Consider the following 17,011-nt stretch of genomic DNA (forward strand, 5'->3'; position numbering starts at 1 on the left):
TTACACTGCTAAAATTGGGTTATTGTGAGAGCCGCGTATGGATGCAGAAGTTTTTCTATATAATTAACGGTTCAACTGTAAGTCATGTCTCATTGCATTTAGTGTTCGTTTACACACTGCGCTTTTTTTTCATTTAAGCCAAATTCTGAGCAATAGTAGAAATTTTGTCTCAAATGCTGATTTCATTTCATTGAGGTGCAGCTTTTTGTTGCACTGAACCACAGGAAAAATGAAGAATAAGAACGGATTTTTTCCAAATCCATTACGTCCTGAGATTTTGGATCGGGTTTTTGTCGTAGCAGTTCGGATGCGAGTGGTTGTGATAACAGTGACAGTTGTTATCCATCACGGAAGCGCGCGTACTATTGCCTTATACGGTTCATGTGTGCGTAATTTCTACTATTTGTTTTCTCTACTGATACGAGGTACCAGGTGAACAATGTAGGAATTTTTTAAGTTCATGTGATAGTTTCGCTTAGTTCTATGGTTCAGTTAGAAATAGTTGTGACGTAGTAACGGGTCAAAGCGTTCGTCATAGATTTCTCTGCGAAAGTCGTATCGCACCGTATAAATTGGTCATGGTAGGCTTTCATAAAACATTTCTTTTTGAATTAAGCCTTCCAGATTAGTTTTTAATAGCCTTTAACTGAACATTACAACTGCGTACAATTTTCTCAACAGAGCGGTGACATTTTGACGGATTCAATGAGAAATTTCGGCAACCGCAGCAGTAATATGGCGTACCTTTGAAGGAACTGGTGTGATGAGTCGCAGCATGAGAACGGAAGGCTATTAAAATGAAGAGAACACTACTGACATAACAGGATGGGAAAAATCGAATGGAATACATACGAAGGGAAGAAGGCCACCCTGAAAGCACAAGTGAAATAAGAAAATTACATACTGAAGTTGTATGGTCGTTTTCGTTGCTAGTCTTTTTCTCTCAATGTGAAGAGAATACACTTCAATTCACAGTTAATTCGTGAAGTTTGCTGTCAAGGAAGCAAGGGCCTTCCGGATTGCGACCCGGGTCCAGTGAAAACTGGCGTTTTAATTTGGAAAAAATAATGTGACCATTGAATACATATTATAGACTCATCACCTCGAATCTACTTTGTCACTTTTTATCATGCAGACAATAAAATCTTGTTATCTCAAACGCGATCAAAAGTGAAACATACAGAAAGTTTGACGGAGTTGTGTGCAAAGAACAGTTGTAATCCAAACATTCAAGATGAAGACTTGTTGTTTATCTTTCACATGGCTCACAAATTTATGCACACGTGACAGTGCCTATGCGTGATTTTCCTTTTGACGTGGGCAAGTCATTGAACCAAGTAACTTTGTTGCCAAATCTAACGACTATTACGATGTTGTGGTTACCAGTCTTGCATTCTGAGAGTAATTACCATAAGAAATGCGATGGTATGGCGCTAAGGTTTTGTTTACATCTTCTTTGTTTTTGTTTATTCCTTTCTAATTCCCTAGAAGTTAGCTGTTTAATAGAAGAGAAAACTTTTTGAATAAAAAAAAACAGTCATTACATTGTACTCAATATCTCGGTGCAATATTGGCTGTAATAAGAAGAAAAGTCCCATTGCGCCGCAGCAATGCCGTTCGAATTTGCATTTAAAGAATCTGCTAGCTGTAAAAGCAAAACACGAAGATCAGTCTTTTGCATCTTTTATGAAAATATTCTGTGCAGATTGCCCGTTCCCTTTTGGACATACTGTACAGCTTCATATACTGTGAGTACTCTTTTCAAGGCGTGATATGGCGGAGTGTACATGTTTGGCTGAGGACTTCAATGATGAAAGCGATCCAATGGAGGCCTTGCTCGCCCGGCACAGGAAAGAAAAGAAAGCCTTAAAAGGTGCTCTGTTAGGTTTATTTATGACTCTCTTCATATACTTGGATGTAAAGATAGTGCCGAGCACTCAAAACTACTCTAATTGAACTGCATTTTGGGCACAAAATGGTTCTTACAGCACACCAACCGTTTTTAATCGTCAATTGGCTTTCTTATTTGAGAAAGCGATAGTTCATCAATCGACAGTTCATCACTGGAATTGAATAGATGATTCAGTCGGGTGAAACCTAAGCATTAGTCTTCGAGGATCTTGACACGTAGACTAAAGCTGCTAAAAGGAAAAAAGAATATGGAACTGGATTTCCCAACGCTTTAACTTTACGAAACTCTCTAAACAGGCTTACTGGAAGTAAATAACTGTCGTATCATGTTCTAGTGTAGAAATACTTCAGAGGAAAAAAAGAAAATGGTCTGAGAGTTTTTCCGCAATCCGCTTTTGACAATTGAAGGCAGCATACCACAAGTTTGGCGTGGTGAGGGAATCTGCCGGAGAAACTATAGATGTGGTTGTGGATTGCAGGCTCCAGGACGGTTCCGCTCATTTCTTTCTAATCCTCATAAAAAAAAACGCCGTGGGAGAAGGGAGGTGCGTTGCAACTGAAATAGTCGTTTAAAAAAAAACGTCTGCCAAGCCGTTTTTTTACGACGATTAGGGAGAGATCAGAGAAACGACTCCAGATTCCGTAATCAGCAACCTAACCCTAGCTTTTCCCGCGGATTCCTTCACCATCAAATTCGTGATGAGCTGCCTTCAACAACTTTTGTACCCCAAAGACGATTTTTGCGTTATGAGCGCAGAACAATTAGAACAGCTTTGAGTGTTCCCCAGCTACTTTTCGCCCCTTCCTGTTCAACCATTCGGCTTAATCTGTACATTCTACATTACTTGTTAAGGCACAGAAGAGTGGAGCGCGAACAGTAAAGCTGATTTCTCAAACTGGAATAAGAAATTAGCAAAATAGTAGCAAAATAAAATAGTAGACCCAGTTTTATGCAACCTGTTTTTTTTTTCAGAAAAAACATTGTCTATGAAAAAGACCGCGAAATCTGGGAATAAGCAGAAGCAAAAGGAGACGAATGCTGAGATTGAACGACTAGAAAATGAAATAGCTGCTAGACACGAAAAAGAGATTGCCATTCTGAAGGTAGGTTGAGATACATCACTAAGATTATGGATGGAAAAAGTGAAGAGGATCACAACCAACTAGCCTGCGTTCTTCGTGTTTTAATTCTTAGTTTTATTCCTGCGTCCTAATTCTGGGTCAACTTGATGTTACAAATAGTATATCCATTACCTGTACTCACCATGTTAAGCTAGAATGCGATTGTTATCGTAGCCACTAGTCACGTCAAGTTTTTCCTTTATTCTGATTAGTTGAAATAGAAAGAGCGAGTTATGTGATTTCTGTTTTTTTTTTTTCATTTCTATTCACTTGTTTTTGTAGTCCTCAAAATGTGAAGAACCTTCCGCTAAACCAAACTCTTCCTCTGAACCTGCCAGATCAGATTTAGACGGATTGGAACAGTCATTCTATAAGGAAGTTCAGGTTTCGTCAAGAAACAAGAAAAAGCAGGTTTGTATAAGCCATAATGAGTGGTGAAGATATTTCATGCCCATCAGTTAGTTACAGGCCAAGAAAGATGAAGCAGTTCGTCGTATGCAGGAGGCTGTGCAGAAGGATCGCGAGAATGCCGCAACTTCATTACGCGTTACAGAAATGGCTGCTATTCAGAAGGTTCTTTTGTAGTTTTAAATAAAACAGTTACATTTAATTGTATTAGGCATTTAAAACGAGTGGATCGTTCTTGCGGTAGCCCATCATTTTTCTAGGCAAGAAAGGAGATCATGGCTACGAGAAAAGCTGTGATTTTTTTAATAACTTTCTTTTTCGCAATATCAAAGTTTTACTCGTTAAGATTCTCGATGAGCGCGGACTCAGCCTGGTTGATATTGCTCCAGATGGAGATTGTCTTTATAATGCAGTTGCTAACCAGTTATCCCGTGTGAAAGGTTATGAACAGGTCGGTCATCTTTTTTTTTTCTTAGCAACTAGAAATTCTTTTCCCTAAAAGTTGCATTTTATTCTTCACAATGATTTTCCTTCCGTCTTGCCCCGCATTCTTTGATTTTAAAAGATAACTAATGCCTGTGTGAAATGAAAACATACATATTACATGCATGCGAAATCTTGCTCATATACAATTCCGATTGTATACATCTGTGAAATGCTATTTACTTAAGGTCACCGGTAAGGATATGCGCCGCCGGGCTGCGAAGTACATGAGGGAAAATAAGGATGCTTTCATACCGTTCCTAACCAATGTAAGTTTGTTACCAATTATTTCCTTCGCGGATCTGGCCTAGAAATCTATACGCCGCAGGAAAGCGACGATCCATTGGATGAGTTTGAATTCGAAAAATATTGCTTTGGAGTAGAAAATGAAAGCAAAGATGGTGGTGTATGGGGAGGAGAACCAGAACTGAATGCACTCAGTCAAAGCCTTGAGAGAAGTATAGAGGTAAGCACCATAGCCTCCAAAAAAGATGCACCTATTGCAGCAAATATCTGTTCAGCTTATCCAACCAGTAGGACCGGCAGTGATCTTCGGCGAAGATTATAAGAAGACAAAACCTTTGATAATAGTGTACCATCGACATGCTTACCAATTAGGAGCTCATTATAACTCAACAACTGTCAAAACGTTGGCATAGTAAATATACAGGTTCTGTTGTTTGCTTTGTATTTTTCGATGAAGTAAATTGCTTCACAAATTAAAATTTCTGTAACTTGAGAAACTCGCTGTTCTTTGTCGCAATCAAACTTTCATCTCCGCCATTGAACATGAACAAGAAGGATCCAGAACACCTCGCATTCTAGTTCTAGAAAATCGAGATTCAAGATAATCTATTATGAATAGGGTCAAAGCGACATGAAGTACAGTGTATTTGCGTACGCGTTTGGAAAGGTGCGGTGGAGCAGTTGCAACCGAGGAGGGACCATCGCAAATTGCAGCGATGGGCGGCGCCAGCAAGGGTTCCAGTACGCTCCAAACCGCTACACTCTAGCGCACCGCCTCGAGAGAGAAACCTCATGCACAATTTCACCGTGCTTCATGACGTTTCCTACTATATTTACTAAATCATTGTCTCAAGAACGATTGCTTCCGAAACTATGAAGTTATTGGGAATGTCAAACTTGAGTTACCTAGTATTCGTCATTCGTCGGAGTATCTTCCACAGTTATTTCTCAGGTTATAAAATATCGCAGGTACCGCATGTGAACAATATAACGGTAACAGTGAAGCGCTTAATCCGCCCAATTTTTAAAAAATGTTGGAGAGTAGCCATACCAGTGGAGTGGAATGCAGTTCTTGATAGTTCCACTTCGATCCCAACCGCTAACTGAACTGCGTCGCTTAGAGCGCAGCCGCCTGGAATGCGCCCTGCTGCATGTCGTTTTGACCCTTCTTTATATCGAAGCCGCGCACGATAAACTCAGATCCAAACATTCGAAGGCCACTAAGGATTGGAGGTCTGATCCGAATTCATCAAATGCTGAGCGGTTGATAGCAAACACAAGGTGCAGATGTGTCCCTCATCTCGGAGGAGTTTCATCAATTCAATCCCCCTGTACTTTTCTGAAAACAAAATACTGTAGCAATCGCAGTCTACGTTTGCACATCATAACATTTGTGGAATAAATCATAAAAATGGTAGTTGTGTTTCTGACTTGTTTACATTATCTTCCCAAACTCCTTTGCCCTACTACCTTTGGGTAGCAAAGGACATGGATGCACTGGTTAAAATGTTGAGAAATTCCTGATGTAGTTACATACATTCGACTTATCAACCTTAAGAATACTATACGATGACGACTATGTGGGCTCTAGACTAGTCACTTATGAGCTGTTTTAATGAGGTAGCTCATTTAAACAACGGAGCTGCCATTTGATGGACTGGAGGGTAGATGCAAACAGAGATCATAATTCATTCATATCATAACTTCAGACGCTCACACTCATCGGCAAAGTTGACCGCCCTCTTATTGGAAGATATAATTTGAATTCGGCGGGCAACTCGTCCTCTGCATATAAACGATCAGCGAAATAGATCCGACGAAGCCTACAGTTAGCATGCACTTGGATTCTCAATGTCTCTACGTAGTTCGTCCCATATGCACGTTTCGTGAAGTCTGCGAGGTTGAACTGGATTTGGTTCCACCCTTCATCGAGTCGCATAGGCATTGTGCAGATAAATGGTTTAACTCGTGTACTCGACTGATAATTTGACGCACGGAAACGTCGTTTGACTCCTTTATCGTCCAAGATCTGCAAAGTCATAACTAATTCTAACGTCAAAGCAAACTTTTATCCCAAATCTCACCTGTACTTCAAAAGTAAAGTATTTCTTTAGGTTCTTCACAACCATAACGAAATATGGCAATTTTATCCCCAATGTTTTCTTTGGATCATGTGGACATGATATGTAGGAAGTGCTGAATACAATTTACTCAAACAAAATTAGTTGATAAAAATTTCGAAATTATAAATGAATAATACTCATATGACTTACCTTACGTTGGCTCCGATAATCTCAATAATCAATGATTGAATTTCATCGTCTGTGACCCGCTTTATATGACCGTTTTTAACCTGTAACAAAAACTGATTTCTACTCCAAATTTAGGCAATGAAATAATGGAGCTGCAATAAAGCTAGCAAATGTTTTTTGGTGTTGCCTAGCCACTAAGCACCTACAATGGGGATTAGACAAACTAGAGTCTGGTGCTATTGCTACCAAAGTGCTCAACTCAAACTCAAACTCAACAATACTCAAGGTGGCGCGGTGGAAACCTTACAAGTCTCTGCAGTCCAACTGGAGATAGCGAGGGTTTCATATCGATCACAACCATTTATAATTGGAACAAGTCGTTTTGATCCTCCGGCACTTCGTTCCAGCACTTAGTCAAATCACATGAATTGTTTGGTTAATTTGCAGAGCTTTTTTGCTTTCACAACCTAGTAGAAAAAATACGAAAAAAAACTGGTGATAATGATTATTTTCGTACTGGGTAGACAAGAAGTTTCGTACGGAGATCAGTGCCTGCACCAAGATATTTTAAGACCTGAACTATCCTATCCTTCGAATCCATTATATTTAATTGAGCTTTCTGCAATCACCAGAAATTGTCTACTTAAAGGATGAAAGGATCTATAGTAAAATCAAAACGACATGAAACACGATGCAGTTGCGTAAGCGGTGAGGTGGAGCCCAGTGGTTAGAATCGAAGGAAGACCTTTGCTAAAACACTACTTAGCTGAAGTTCGCGATGGTCCCACCTCCGATTCCAGTCGCTTTCTTCACCGCGCCGCTTCGAGCGCAACCGTTTGTGCAACTGCACTGTCCTTCATGTCGTTTTGATCCCAGCTACATGGACGTAAATCCTGCTAAAACGAAGTTGGGGGTACATTCTTACGGTCGAGCACCTCTGTTCTCATATTATAGTTACAGAAAGGAAACAAGTCAAGGGATCCCAGCTACATGGACGTAAATCCTGCTAAAACGAAGTTAGGGGTACATTCTTACGGTCGAGCACTTCTGTTCTCATATTATAGTTACAGAAAGGAAACAAGTCAAGGGATCCCAGCTACATGGACGTAAATCCTGCTAAAACGAAGTTGGGGGTACATTCTTACGGTCGAGCACTTCTGTTCTCATATTATAGTTACAGAAAGGAAACAAGTCAAGGGAAATCAAAAGAAGGATGCATGATTTCCAACAACCAAAAGACTCTTCCTGAACACTATGAATACGGGGGCACTGACCTGTTTGTCCCAAAGCTGCAGTGGATTGCTGCCAACGCTGTACAGAACAGATAATAGTCCACTTTGGAATGTGTTATGGAACATTATTCACGGATGCATCAGAATTTCTTCTTAAAATCTAAGACATATCAAGCTGTAACGACTACCACGAAAGCACGACTGCGATGGCGTAAAATTACATTTATAGACCTGTTCCCATGACAACAGCGACACTTATGGACATGTGACCATTGCAGAACACGAACAAGGATAATGACAGCTTATCATATACAACGATATCGACATCAATTTATTCCTCATGGATATTCTCGTAATTGAACATAGAACAAAGGAAGCGAACGATAGGCAAAGATTTTAAAAATATTTCAGTAAAAGGGAGCGACTTCAAGGAGAGAGGATCCGAGGAACAGATTGAAAAGCAGAAGAAATTCCAAGTAACAGAGTATTTCTTCAGAACAAATGCGGATATATCGGACTAATCTATAACTGCGCCTAGAAGCGCTGAAATTTTCCTCCATTTTTTAGTTTTTTTTTTTCCAAGGAGGAGTTTCTATAAGTCGCAGGAAGATTGGCATCGTCGAATAAATGCAAAATTTTCTAACAGCTAAGAAGTTTAGTACATAGAAATGGCATGGCTTGGTTGCTATGACTAAATTTCATCGCTTCATTAAGTGTATAGTACGGTCAAAACGACATGAACCATGATGCATGGCTGCGCTCGAAGCAGCGCGGTAGAGACAGTGGTTGAAATCGAGATGGAGCTCCATCGCGAACTACAGCGGTGTCTGCAAGGTCTTCTCTAGGTTTTAACCGCAACAAAAAGCACATTTGTAAAAAAAAGCACCACTGAACCCCTTGATATATTCTGCTTGTCTTAGGAAAACTGTCTTAAATAGCTCGGAACTCTAACATCTGTCAAGTACACAAAAGATACATCGATGTGGTATAATCGGATCAAAACGACCTGAAACTTCGTGCAGTTGCATAAGCGGTTGCGCTGTTTATGCAACTTAGGATTGAGGATTGAGATGGGACTCTCGCTGAGTTCATTGGGACTACAGCAATGAGTGGAGCTATTGAGGGTCCGATTCGATCCTAATCTCTCGGTCTACTGCGCCGCTCACCCGTCCACGCTACTGCACCGAACTTCAAGTCGTTATGAGCCGACTATATAGCCATTTCATGCCCTCGGGTTTGCTGGAGTATCCCTCAGTAGTCAGGGTCAACTAAAGCTCTGGCAATTCTAGTAAAAATATGCCTGAGCAGAGCGCTCTCCTGCTTCTCTTCCGATGTGACAAAGCCCTGTACTAAAACAGAAGTTCCTGCTGCCTCTATCAACCACATTTGGTCGTTGATGTGCTCGAGTGGGCACCAGCAAAACTTACAGCTGTACCGATCATGTGTAAATGTTCCTTGCTGCTTGTTCGTTTGCGACGGAGATCACAAGACCATTACCTCTCTCTTCGAAAGACTTTGTGAAGGAACAGGACCACTAGGTGGGCGTTCGAACGCCAGAAAATTTTTCAATATGCATTTCGTACTTTGGCACAAAAAACCCCGTCGAATTACGAACAAAGAAGTAGTCCGCCTAGCACAAAGCAGCTTAAATTCAATTAATTCAGTCCAGTTTCGTTTATAGTCAATGAACAACTATGGTAGAGAGTTGGCTTTGATGCTCGCCAGGTGCAGGAGCGCCAAAGGGCAAAAGTAAAGATTCCTTCAGTATTCATATTTGAACAAAACTTAAAACCGGCTAGCAGAACCTCACTGTATTTTATCTGCAGTTCAGCTCAGAATTCCACAAGGTGACTTTGTGCTGCTCAGAATGTGGAAGAAAAAAGTAAAAAAAAAAACAAAAGCATGTCTCACCAAAGATCACGAAAAGCTCTCATAAAAACAGTGAAAAGACCTACAATTCCACTGGTTTCCGTGACACATGATGCGTAAGTCATCACAAACCATTCCTGCTAAGAAATCCCCTTCAATCCATTGTACCAAGAACTACACGAAATAATAGGAGCTGAAATAACAACAAGAGCAAGTCCTGGCCATTGGTGTTTGAATAGACGACTTGTGGATGTCACAATGGCGCAGGTTTTCCAGGTTGGAGCTCGTCATATGCACGTGTAGTGAATACGCGAATCATTCATTGTCTGTTTTCCTTTGATTTTGTGATATTGTCATTCCCTAATTATTCCTTTATTTTCATGTACATTTATTCTTCGCACTCTGCTGGTTCCGTCAGAATCTTTGAAATACGTATACGTACAAGTACATATTTGTGTTTGTAGACGTCGTTCCAAACATTCGAGTCGATCAATGAGCGGATGTTCTTTTGGATATGGTCCATCTAAGCAGACATTTCAAAGAAAGGAAAGGATGTAGGTGGTAGATTTTTTGAAGCTTTTTACCAGCGCAGACTTTTAACCCTAATTATTATGTCTCGATGTTAAAGCTGGTTTTCTTTGTTTTTTAGTACTGCATGTTCGGTTTTTATTTTTCTTCTGCTTGCGCTAGAACTTGTACTGCTCCAATCGACTTCATTCTGCTATTTCAGAAAAGCGAAGAAGTCAAACAAAAACATGAGTCCATACTGGTGTTGGTATCTCGAGATAGGAAGGAGTCAGTTCTATCGAAAATACGGGAGAGCATACAACCAGGATTGTGATGATGACAAAGCACTCATCACGGAGCTTTGGGATGTAGGTTCCATCTTCTTCCTTGAGTCTTGTACATTCGCATTTAAGTCTAGGTCCCACCTCTGTTGGTGTACTAATACCAGTGCCCACTCATGCACAAATGCTTCGTTCTCTACTCATCCTGCAACTTTTGCGTTGACTATTTCGTTATCCTTTTCATGAATTTCTTAATCGCAATCTCTAACCGACCTCACTTCACTTTTAAATATTGTCGAGAGCTTTTAAGCTCTTACGTTAGTAGTTTATTTTACTTTGGTTTAGTTTATAGTTTTAGTGCTGCGGTGGTGGATGGCGGTGAGAATCGAGGGAGAGATTTCTGCTAGCACCATTCATCGCGATGTATAGTGGGATGAAAGCGACATGAAGCACTGTGCAATTGCGTACGCGTCTTCTCTCGAGGAGGTGCAATGGGGCGTGGCGGTTACGAGCTTACTGGAACCCTTAGGCGCCCGCAGAGTTCACAGCCGCGCGGTCGGCGCCGTACGTGCAGGTCTGCACTTGATGGTTATTGAGAGCACTGTTGTGGTCAGTCAGTAATCGCCAAAACCACTGAGCCGCCAAACCGCGTTCTGAACTCTGCGGGCAGCCTTACTGACACCACCCATCGCTGCAGTCTGCGACGGTCCCACCTCGGTTCCACCTGTTGCCTCCACCGCGCCGTTTCGAGCGCGTACGCAAATGCACCGCAACTACACTCGTGATTCATGACGTTTTGACCCGACTATAGTTTGCTATGGTCTCACCTCGATCCCAACCGCGCCGCTTTGAACGTAGACGCCTACGTAACTGCACCGACCTTCATGTCGTTTTGACCATACCAAGCATCCTGTCAACTTTGATACATTATTTCTCTCTGACAAACCAAAAGTACCGGGTGCCACTTATAGTCTCTGCTGAACGTTGAACCGGATGATAGTGATTGGAGTGTGGAGGAGGAAGGGATGACTTTTTGCCAAGTAGAGAGAGTCTGTGCACTGCGGCGGAGTCGTGGGCACCGACTTTAACGAATTTGGCGTTGACTACATGTACCTTAGGATGCCTCTCCAAAACCAAAATTTATTTATTTCGACGATTTGAAGCAGCTCGAAACAATAATTTAAGTTGCTTTACCTCGATTTTATGAAAAGAAGGTGTAGGTATCATCAAACATGACCATACAGAATAGCACGCTTGTATAAGAGATTGGAAGTCAGCAAAAACACTTAAGGATATATTCCAGACTGCATTTTTAATTTTTTTTTTCAATTGAGTGCCTTATAAAAAATGAGCGTTACGTGCGTCAATGGCCGAATACACAATTGCTCTTCACTCTGGCACTGGTGCTTCTTATTCTGTGGTATTAGTATTGTTGCTTCCCATTTCTTATCTGTCTTAGTTTCTGTCAATCTTGTTTTCCTATTCTAAATATTAAAGAAGATTAAACTAAAGATGGTAGTTTCACTACGCTTTTGACACAAAAATCTTCGAAATCTTTCTAATCACTATTTTTGACGTTTATCGTTTCCTCTGTTGAAGAAAAAATAAAATATATCACTGCTCGATTCGAGGACCGCGATTCCCATGCATTCTTGTAACAGGTGGTTTGGAATTACATATTAGTGTGTACATGTCAGAAAAGCAGTAAACGTGTACTTTCCTCTTTGTTGTCCTCACTATTTAATTCATCATTTTAGCCTGTTAAAGAGGCATGGGAAAATAAAATAAAGAACAAAAGTGGAGATATGAGAGGAGTCATTCGTCAGTTTCATGTGGATGACAGGGCAAGTAGTATTTTTGTCTTTTTTTTCAAGGGGATGTCTTATTTGTTGAAATTATGTTTTTAATTTTGTTTTTAGATGGCCAATCAGTCTGTGGTGAAGAGAAGGTCAACGAGCCAGCGGCCGCCCAACTTCCCACTACCGATCTGTCGGTGTGAATCTATTGTGAGCGTAATCTTTTCTTTTCTTACCGACATATTGTTTCTTTTTTCAAGTCTCATCTCAGGAACAGTACGATATTCGCGCGAGGCGAGAGTGTGGGAAACGTGATTTGATGGATAAATTAAGATTTTTTGATGCTCGGAAAGGTTGCTTCTCTGCAGTTTATATTCACCACGTCTTGAACCTGCCTTTCCAGTGGACTTCTCATCTGAAGTGCTCCAGTTTATTGCTGTCTATCCATACACTGCTGCTCTCTCGTCTGTTGGAGACATCCTCGTTTATCCCGCTGAAGTTGCCGTTGCTCATTTCACGCTTGCAAGCGGTGCGTAGCTAAGAAGACTTTTCAGATGTGATGTACTTATTGCAGGTATTATGGATGATTAAACAAATTAAGGGAAGAGTGCATGTTGGTCTAAGCTAATCAGCTTTCATTCTAACGTGTTCTATGGAGGAGGAATTCCTGTTTGGGATCAGAACAACATCGTTCATAACGGTATAAGTCTATCAATAAGCCAAAATTCCTACTTCGTACCTAGAAGTCATCACGAATCATTTAAAAAGAGTATTCGTGCAGCTTACATATTCACTGAAGTGGAACATCAACGTACAAAAATTACTTTTGTAGAAAATGAGAGTGATTCTAGGTGAGGATGGGTCTCGTAGGTCAATATTTTATATTTAGCTACTTCACTTGATGTTCCTTTGAAAGAATCCATCGGTACAGCACCACAGCAGGTGTGGAAGATGTTATGCGAGCGACGAAGTGCACGTGCTATTACGGTCTGTGATGCTAACCAAATGTTAATGGTGGACAGAGCGTTATTCTTTTTGGCCTGCACTGCAGGAGAAGCGCAGCTACCTCTTCATGAAGGTTTTTTTAAAGGAAATTCATGTTCCTATTGTTGTTATAGTGAGAGTTGCTTCCAGAGTTAGTATCTACCATGGTCACTGCTCAAGACCTTGTTGCTGTCTTAGCATTGCACAAAGCAAAAAAGGCTCATAATCCAGTCCCCGAAATCCTCACTGATGATTCTATAGAAAAAGAATTCAAGGTGAGACGATAAGGTGATCTAGGGGAGACAGAAAAGAAGCAACGATCATCAATGTTAGCTACTAGAAATTGCACTAGTTGGCTGGATGCACTTGTTGTCTCGGCAAAAGCGTGTATTAAACAAAAACACAGTTAAAACGAAAAGTAAAGTTTTTATGGTATAACTCAGCAATTCTACTAGTTAACACTTAAACGAAATGCATGTGTGAGACATAGCACTCCTGGAACACCGCAAAGCGCATGGATGTATACATTTTCTTAATATTATGCGCACGAATACAAATCGCACATTCGAAAATCTTATTTTCGTTTCTCTAGCGGATTTTCCGGTGTTCAACTACATTCATTGGCTAGTAAGTAGTCCTGGTCACCGATAATAAATACCAGCAATGTTGCTATCTTTTGTGCTTTTATTGCTGTTAATATGCCTCCCATGGCATTTTTATTTTCCAGCGTTTGAGGGAAACGTGCATATGTTGTAGCTATCATGCAAACAGAGCACCAAATCATCCATCACGACAACTCTGTGCTGTTGCGAAAATTGATATTCTAATGTAAGTCGGCTCTTTAATTCCAGTCACATGTTTTCGCAGTTTCCCAATTTCACCATCATCTTGAAGTTAGACGTTGTATTATCTCTAATATGTTCCTATGATTTCAGTGATAGCATCTGCACTTTATGTTTGTCTGGCGATTTGGCTAATTTTCGTGTCTTTTACAACGCTGATATCCATTCCTCCGAAATTGTAGACATAGGTGGTTTCCAAGATGAATGTGATCGTACTCCTGTGAAGTAAGTTTTTTTTAAGAGGTTAGTTTTTTTGACTTTTAGTCTTCGGATTTGGTTTGTTTTCGTTTCTTTACTCTACTTTTTTTTTCTCTCTTGTTTTTGGTGCAATGTTCGTTGTGGCTCCTTCCCTATGACTATGTCCTCACACTTTATTTATTACTTTCCTCTCTGTGAGTTACTACTACTTTCCTTAGAATCAAAAATAATCGTTGTCTTCGAATGTAAAATCGGCTACTGCAGCTTCTCAGAATATCACTTTCCACTTTTTGATTTTTTTTTTCGATCGCGTCGAAATGTTCCTCCATTTCAAATCGCGATCACGATCGACTTCCCAGATTTACTTTCGCAAACGTTTAATGTTTACTTTTCTGTTCTTCATTTTCGATCCGAATTGGCCTTCATTTTACGTTTTATTTGTATAGTTCATTTTTTCTGAATAGAGTTTGAGAATACAATCTAATATTTTTAATTACGCCAAGATACAATAGCAACAATTGATTTCATGTACGTAAATTATGTTCTTAAAAGCATCTTTTTGCTTCAGCCAGATTTAAAGGTAGCATACCACAAATCTGAGGTGGTCCGGATTTCAGGTGGAGTATTCGTAAACGGGATAGTAGATTATGGAGAGAGGTGTGGTTCCGTCCATTTCTTCCTAATTGCCGTAAAAAGCAGCCCGGAAGATGCAGTGCCGCACAGGGCTGGCGCGCTCCAATCGAACTGCTTGTGGAAAAAAGTGCGCCGGAACGCTCGAAGCCGTATTTTCCGGACCATTTTCTACGGCAATTAGGAAGAAATGAACGGAATCACCCTCCTTCCCATAATCTACAATCCCGTATACGAATACTCCACCGGAAATCCGTACTATTTCGGATTCGTGGGGTGATGCCTTCAAAGGGTTCTTTGTTCGATGTGTGCTCATCCTAACCTGAGTCGACATCTTCGTTCTATTCACATGCTTTCACAGTTTTCCAGTTTCTTATGCTTGACGTAGTTATTTTTCGTGAGACCTCACACTTTGAAGCGCGTCATAAAAATAAACTCCGTAAAGATTCACGGTCTTTGTCTTTTCTATCATAACTTTTTTCCTTACTTTCTTATGTGCTGCCTATTGTCATTGGAAAAAAAAACATTCGTTTAGGAATCAAACAACCACAACACTAAAATTTGATGACGCATCCCCTGAACATGAGGATAAAGGTATGCAAATAGATTTCTCGATGACTTGGAAGGACAAGTCATGTATCATGTTTCTAGCCGCTCAGACAATACTGGTGCCAATGTATCACCGACTGAGAATAATGTAAGACCTGGCTGGCGTAGGGTGGCTTCGAACCGTCCACGGTGCACTCGCAGGGAACCGATTACCAACTGTGCGACATTCGCACAGAGGAACCATAATCAACGTTTGGGTTAATTCTTCTTTGAAATGCATTTGAATAGCAAACTGGCCGTTTAATAAGCGCATAGCGCAGTTGATAGAAGCTTTGACTTGGACTGCAAGGATGGTTTGAAACTGCCCCAGAGCCAACCATCCCTTCGCGTGCGATACAAATCTCAAACGATTTCGAGTTAAAGTGGGATAGGTAGTTGCATTCTAAAGGGATAGATCAGTGGTTTCATTTTACTTTTATGATCGAAAGACCCAGCTATTTCTCTTTACTTTTTCATATTTTTGCATAGTTTTTCATAATTTTTTTAACTATAAAACGCTTTAGAGCATTCGTTAAAATATTGTACGCAAATAGGTCCTCAATATGTATCAAACAACTCTGGCTGTTATATCAAAAACAGATTTTTTTCGCTTCAGGGGAATCACCAAGAGGATTCGTGTTGGATTACCGAGTGGTAAAGACTGTTCCCGAATCTTCACCAGAAAAAGCAAGAGGTAACCACATGGTTAAATATGTATTTCTTCAGTGTACTTTCTGTTCTTACAGCGACGGTGGACCTTATCACAGTGATTTCACGGTTGCTACGAGATCCATCTATGTTGCCAGTTAACAGAACACTTATATGATGTTTTGTATATTTGTTGGTTTAATTTCTGTTAATCAGTGACATTTGATGCCTCACAATCATGAATATCTTCGACCATGCTCTGGAAGAAGAATTATCATTTGTTTCATCATACGGGTATGAATTGTTTCACCTATTTCGCTAGTTTTGCTTATTACTACTTTGGTTTTGTGATGCAGTCGTTATTTTCAGCATAACTTAGCGCACCACTAGTACCGCTAGCTTTAATATAGGAATTTACACTCAAACCAATTATCATTGACTATCAGCACCAGGTTTTCATTGCCGATGGTCTTCATCGGTTGTCTTGGTGTCACGGCAAGACACTCAACCATTTCCATTAGCCATACTCGTGTTTCCAATATTTTTATTTTTATTGAATGCAGATATTTCCTTTAGTGATTTAAATTCGCGAGTCGAAGGTGAAGCACGGATAACTACTAGAACAAGATTTCTATGAATGCCAGAATGGGTTAGCTGATTAACACCGTTATCTTGTAGAGCGAAAACATCTTTATTAAAGAGTACATGAAATTTGTCGATTTTCTGATTTTTTGCATGTACATTCTTGAGTTTGAAAACCTCTCAGCCCAATGATATAACACCACCATATTCTCGTGAATTGTTTCTAAATGCAATAGCACTCCTTTAATTGCTGCAAATATAGAAAAGTCCGAACTTCTTCTGCTGTGTTATATACGTAATAATTCTTACTTTTTTTTTAAATCAAACTCTTATTCTATGAAAAAAGTCCTGTAATAGAAGTGCAGCATGAGATATTGCTTAGAGCTGCGTCATTAAAGTAAAAAAGTCACTGGCGTATCAATCCGATTGGTC

At 40.2% G+C, this 17,011-nt stretch overlaps 3 protein-coding genes across 4 annotated transcripts; 2 read left to right on the forward strand and 1 right to left on the reverse strand.

Moving 5' to 3' along the window:
- Window positions 1-1,773: 1,773 nt before the first annotated feature.
- On the forward strand, window positions 1,774-4,583 carry RB195_019924 (uncharacterized protein; the record flags this gene model as incomplete). The annotated part of the gene is made up of 8 exons (XM_064187994.1): window positions 1,774-1,873; window positions 2,885-3,015; window positions 3,316-3,444; window positions 3,502-3,606; window positions 3,788-3,892; window positions 4,113-4,193; window positions 4,253-4,390; window positions 4,446-4,583. The coding sequence occupies 8 exons, from the start codon at window positions 1,774-1,776 to the stop codon at window positions 4,581-4,583; spliced, it is 927 nt and encodes a 308-aa protein (XP_064043875.1).
- Window positions 4,584-5,875: 1,292 nt separating this feature from the next.
- Window positions 5,876-7,780, reverse strand: RB195_019925 (uncharacterized protein; the record flags this gene model as incomplete). Its single annotated transcript, XM_064187995.1, has 4 exons — window positions 5,876-6,199; window positions 6,255-6,366; window positions 6,444-6,523; window positions 7,697-7,780. 4 exons carry the CDS (start codon window positions 7,778-7,780, stop codon window positions 5,876-5,878), a joined length of 600 nt encoding a protein of 199 aa, XP_064043876.1.
- Window positions 7,781-10,015: 2,235 nt separating this feature from the next.
- RB195_019926 (uncharacterized protein) lies at window positions 10,016-16,175 on the forward strand (the record flags this gene model as incomplete). Of its 2 annotated transcripts, XM_064187997.1 has the most annotated exons (15): window positions 10,016-10,077; window positions 10,254-10,398; window positions 12,069-12,155; window positions 12,231-12,317; window positions 12,379-12,460; window positions 12,511-12,636; window positions 12,709-12,807; window positions 12,997-13,185; window positions 13,242-13,366; window positions 13,819-13,919; window positions 14,027-14,158; window positions 15,297-15,355; window positions 15,413-15,458; window positions 15,966-16,043; window positions 16,096-16,159. In XM_064187997.1, the coding sequence occupies 15 exons, from the start codon at window positions 10,016-10,018 to the stop codon at window positions 16,157-16,159; spliced, it is 1,482 nt and encodes a 493-aa protein (XP_064043878.1). The 2 variants fall into 2 exon arrangements, with proteins under 2 accessions (XP_064043878.1, XP_064043877.1); XM_064187996.1 differs by lacking the exon at window positions 15,413-15,458 and having other exon boundaries at window positions 16,096-16,175.
- Between the last annotated feature and the right edge of the window lie 836 nt (window positions 16,176-17,011).

The sequence above is a fragment of the Necator americanus genome, chromosome II (genome assembly GCF_031761385.1).
Source record: "Necator americanus strain Aroian chromosome II, whole genome shotgun sequence".
Taxonomy (NCBI): domain Eukaryota; kingdom Metazoa; phylum Nematoda; class Chromadorea; order Rhabditida; family Ancylostomatidae; genus Necator; species Necator americanus.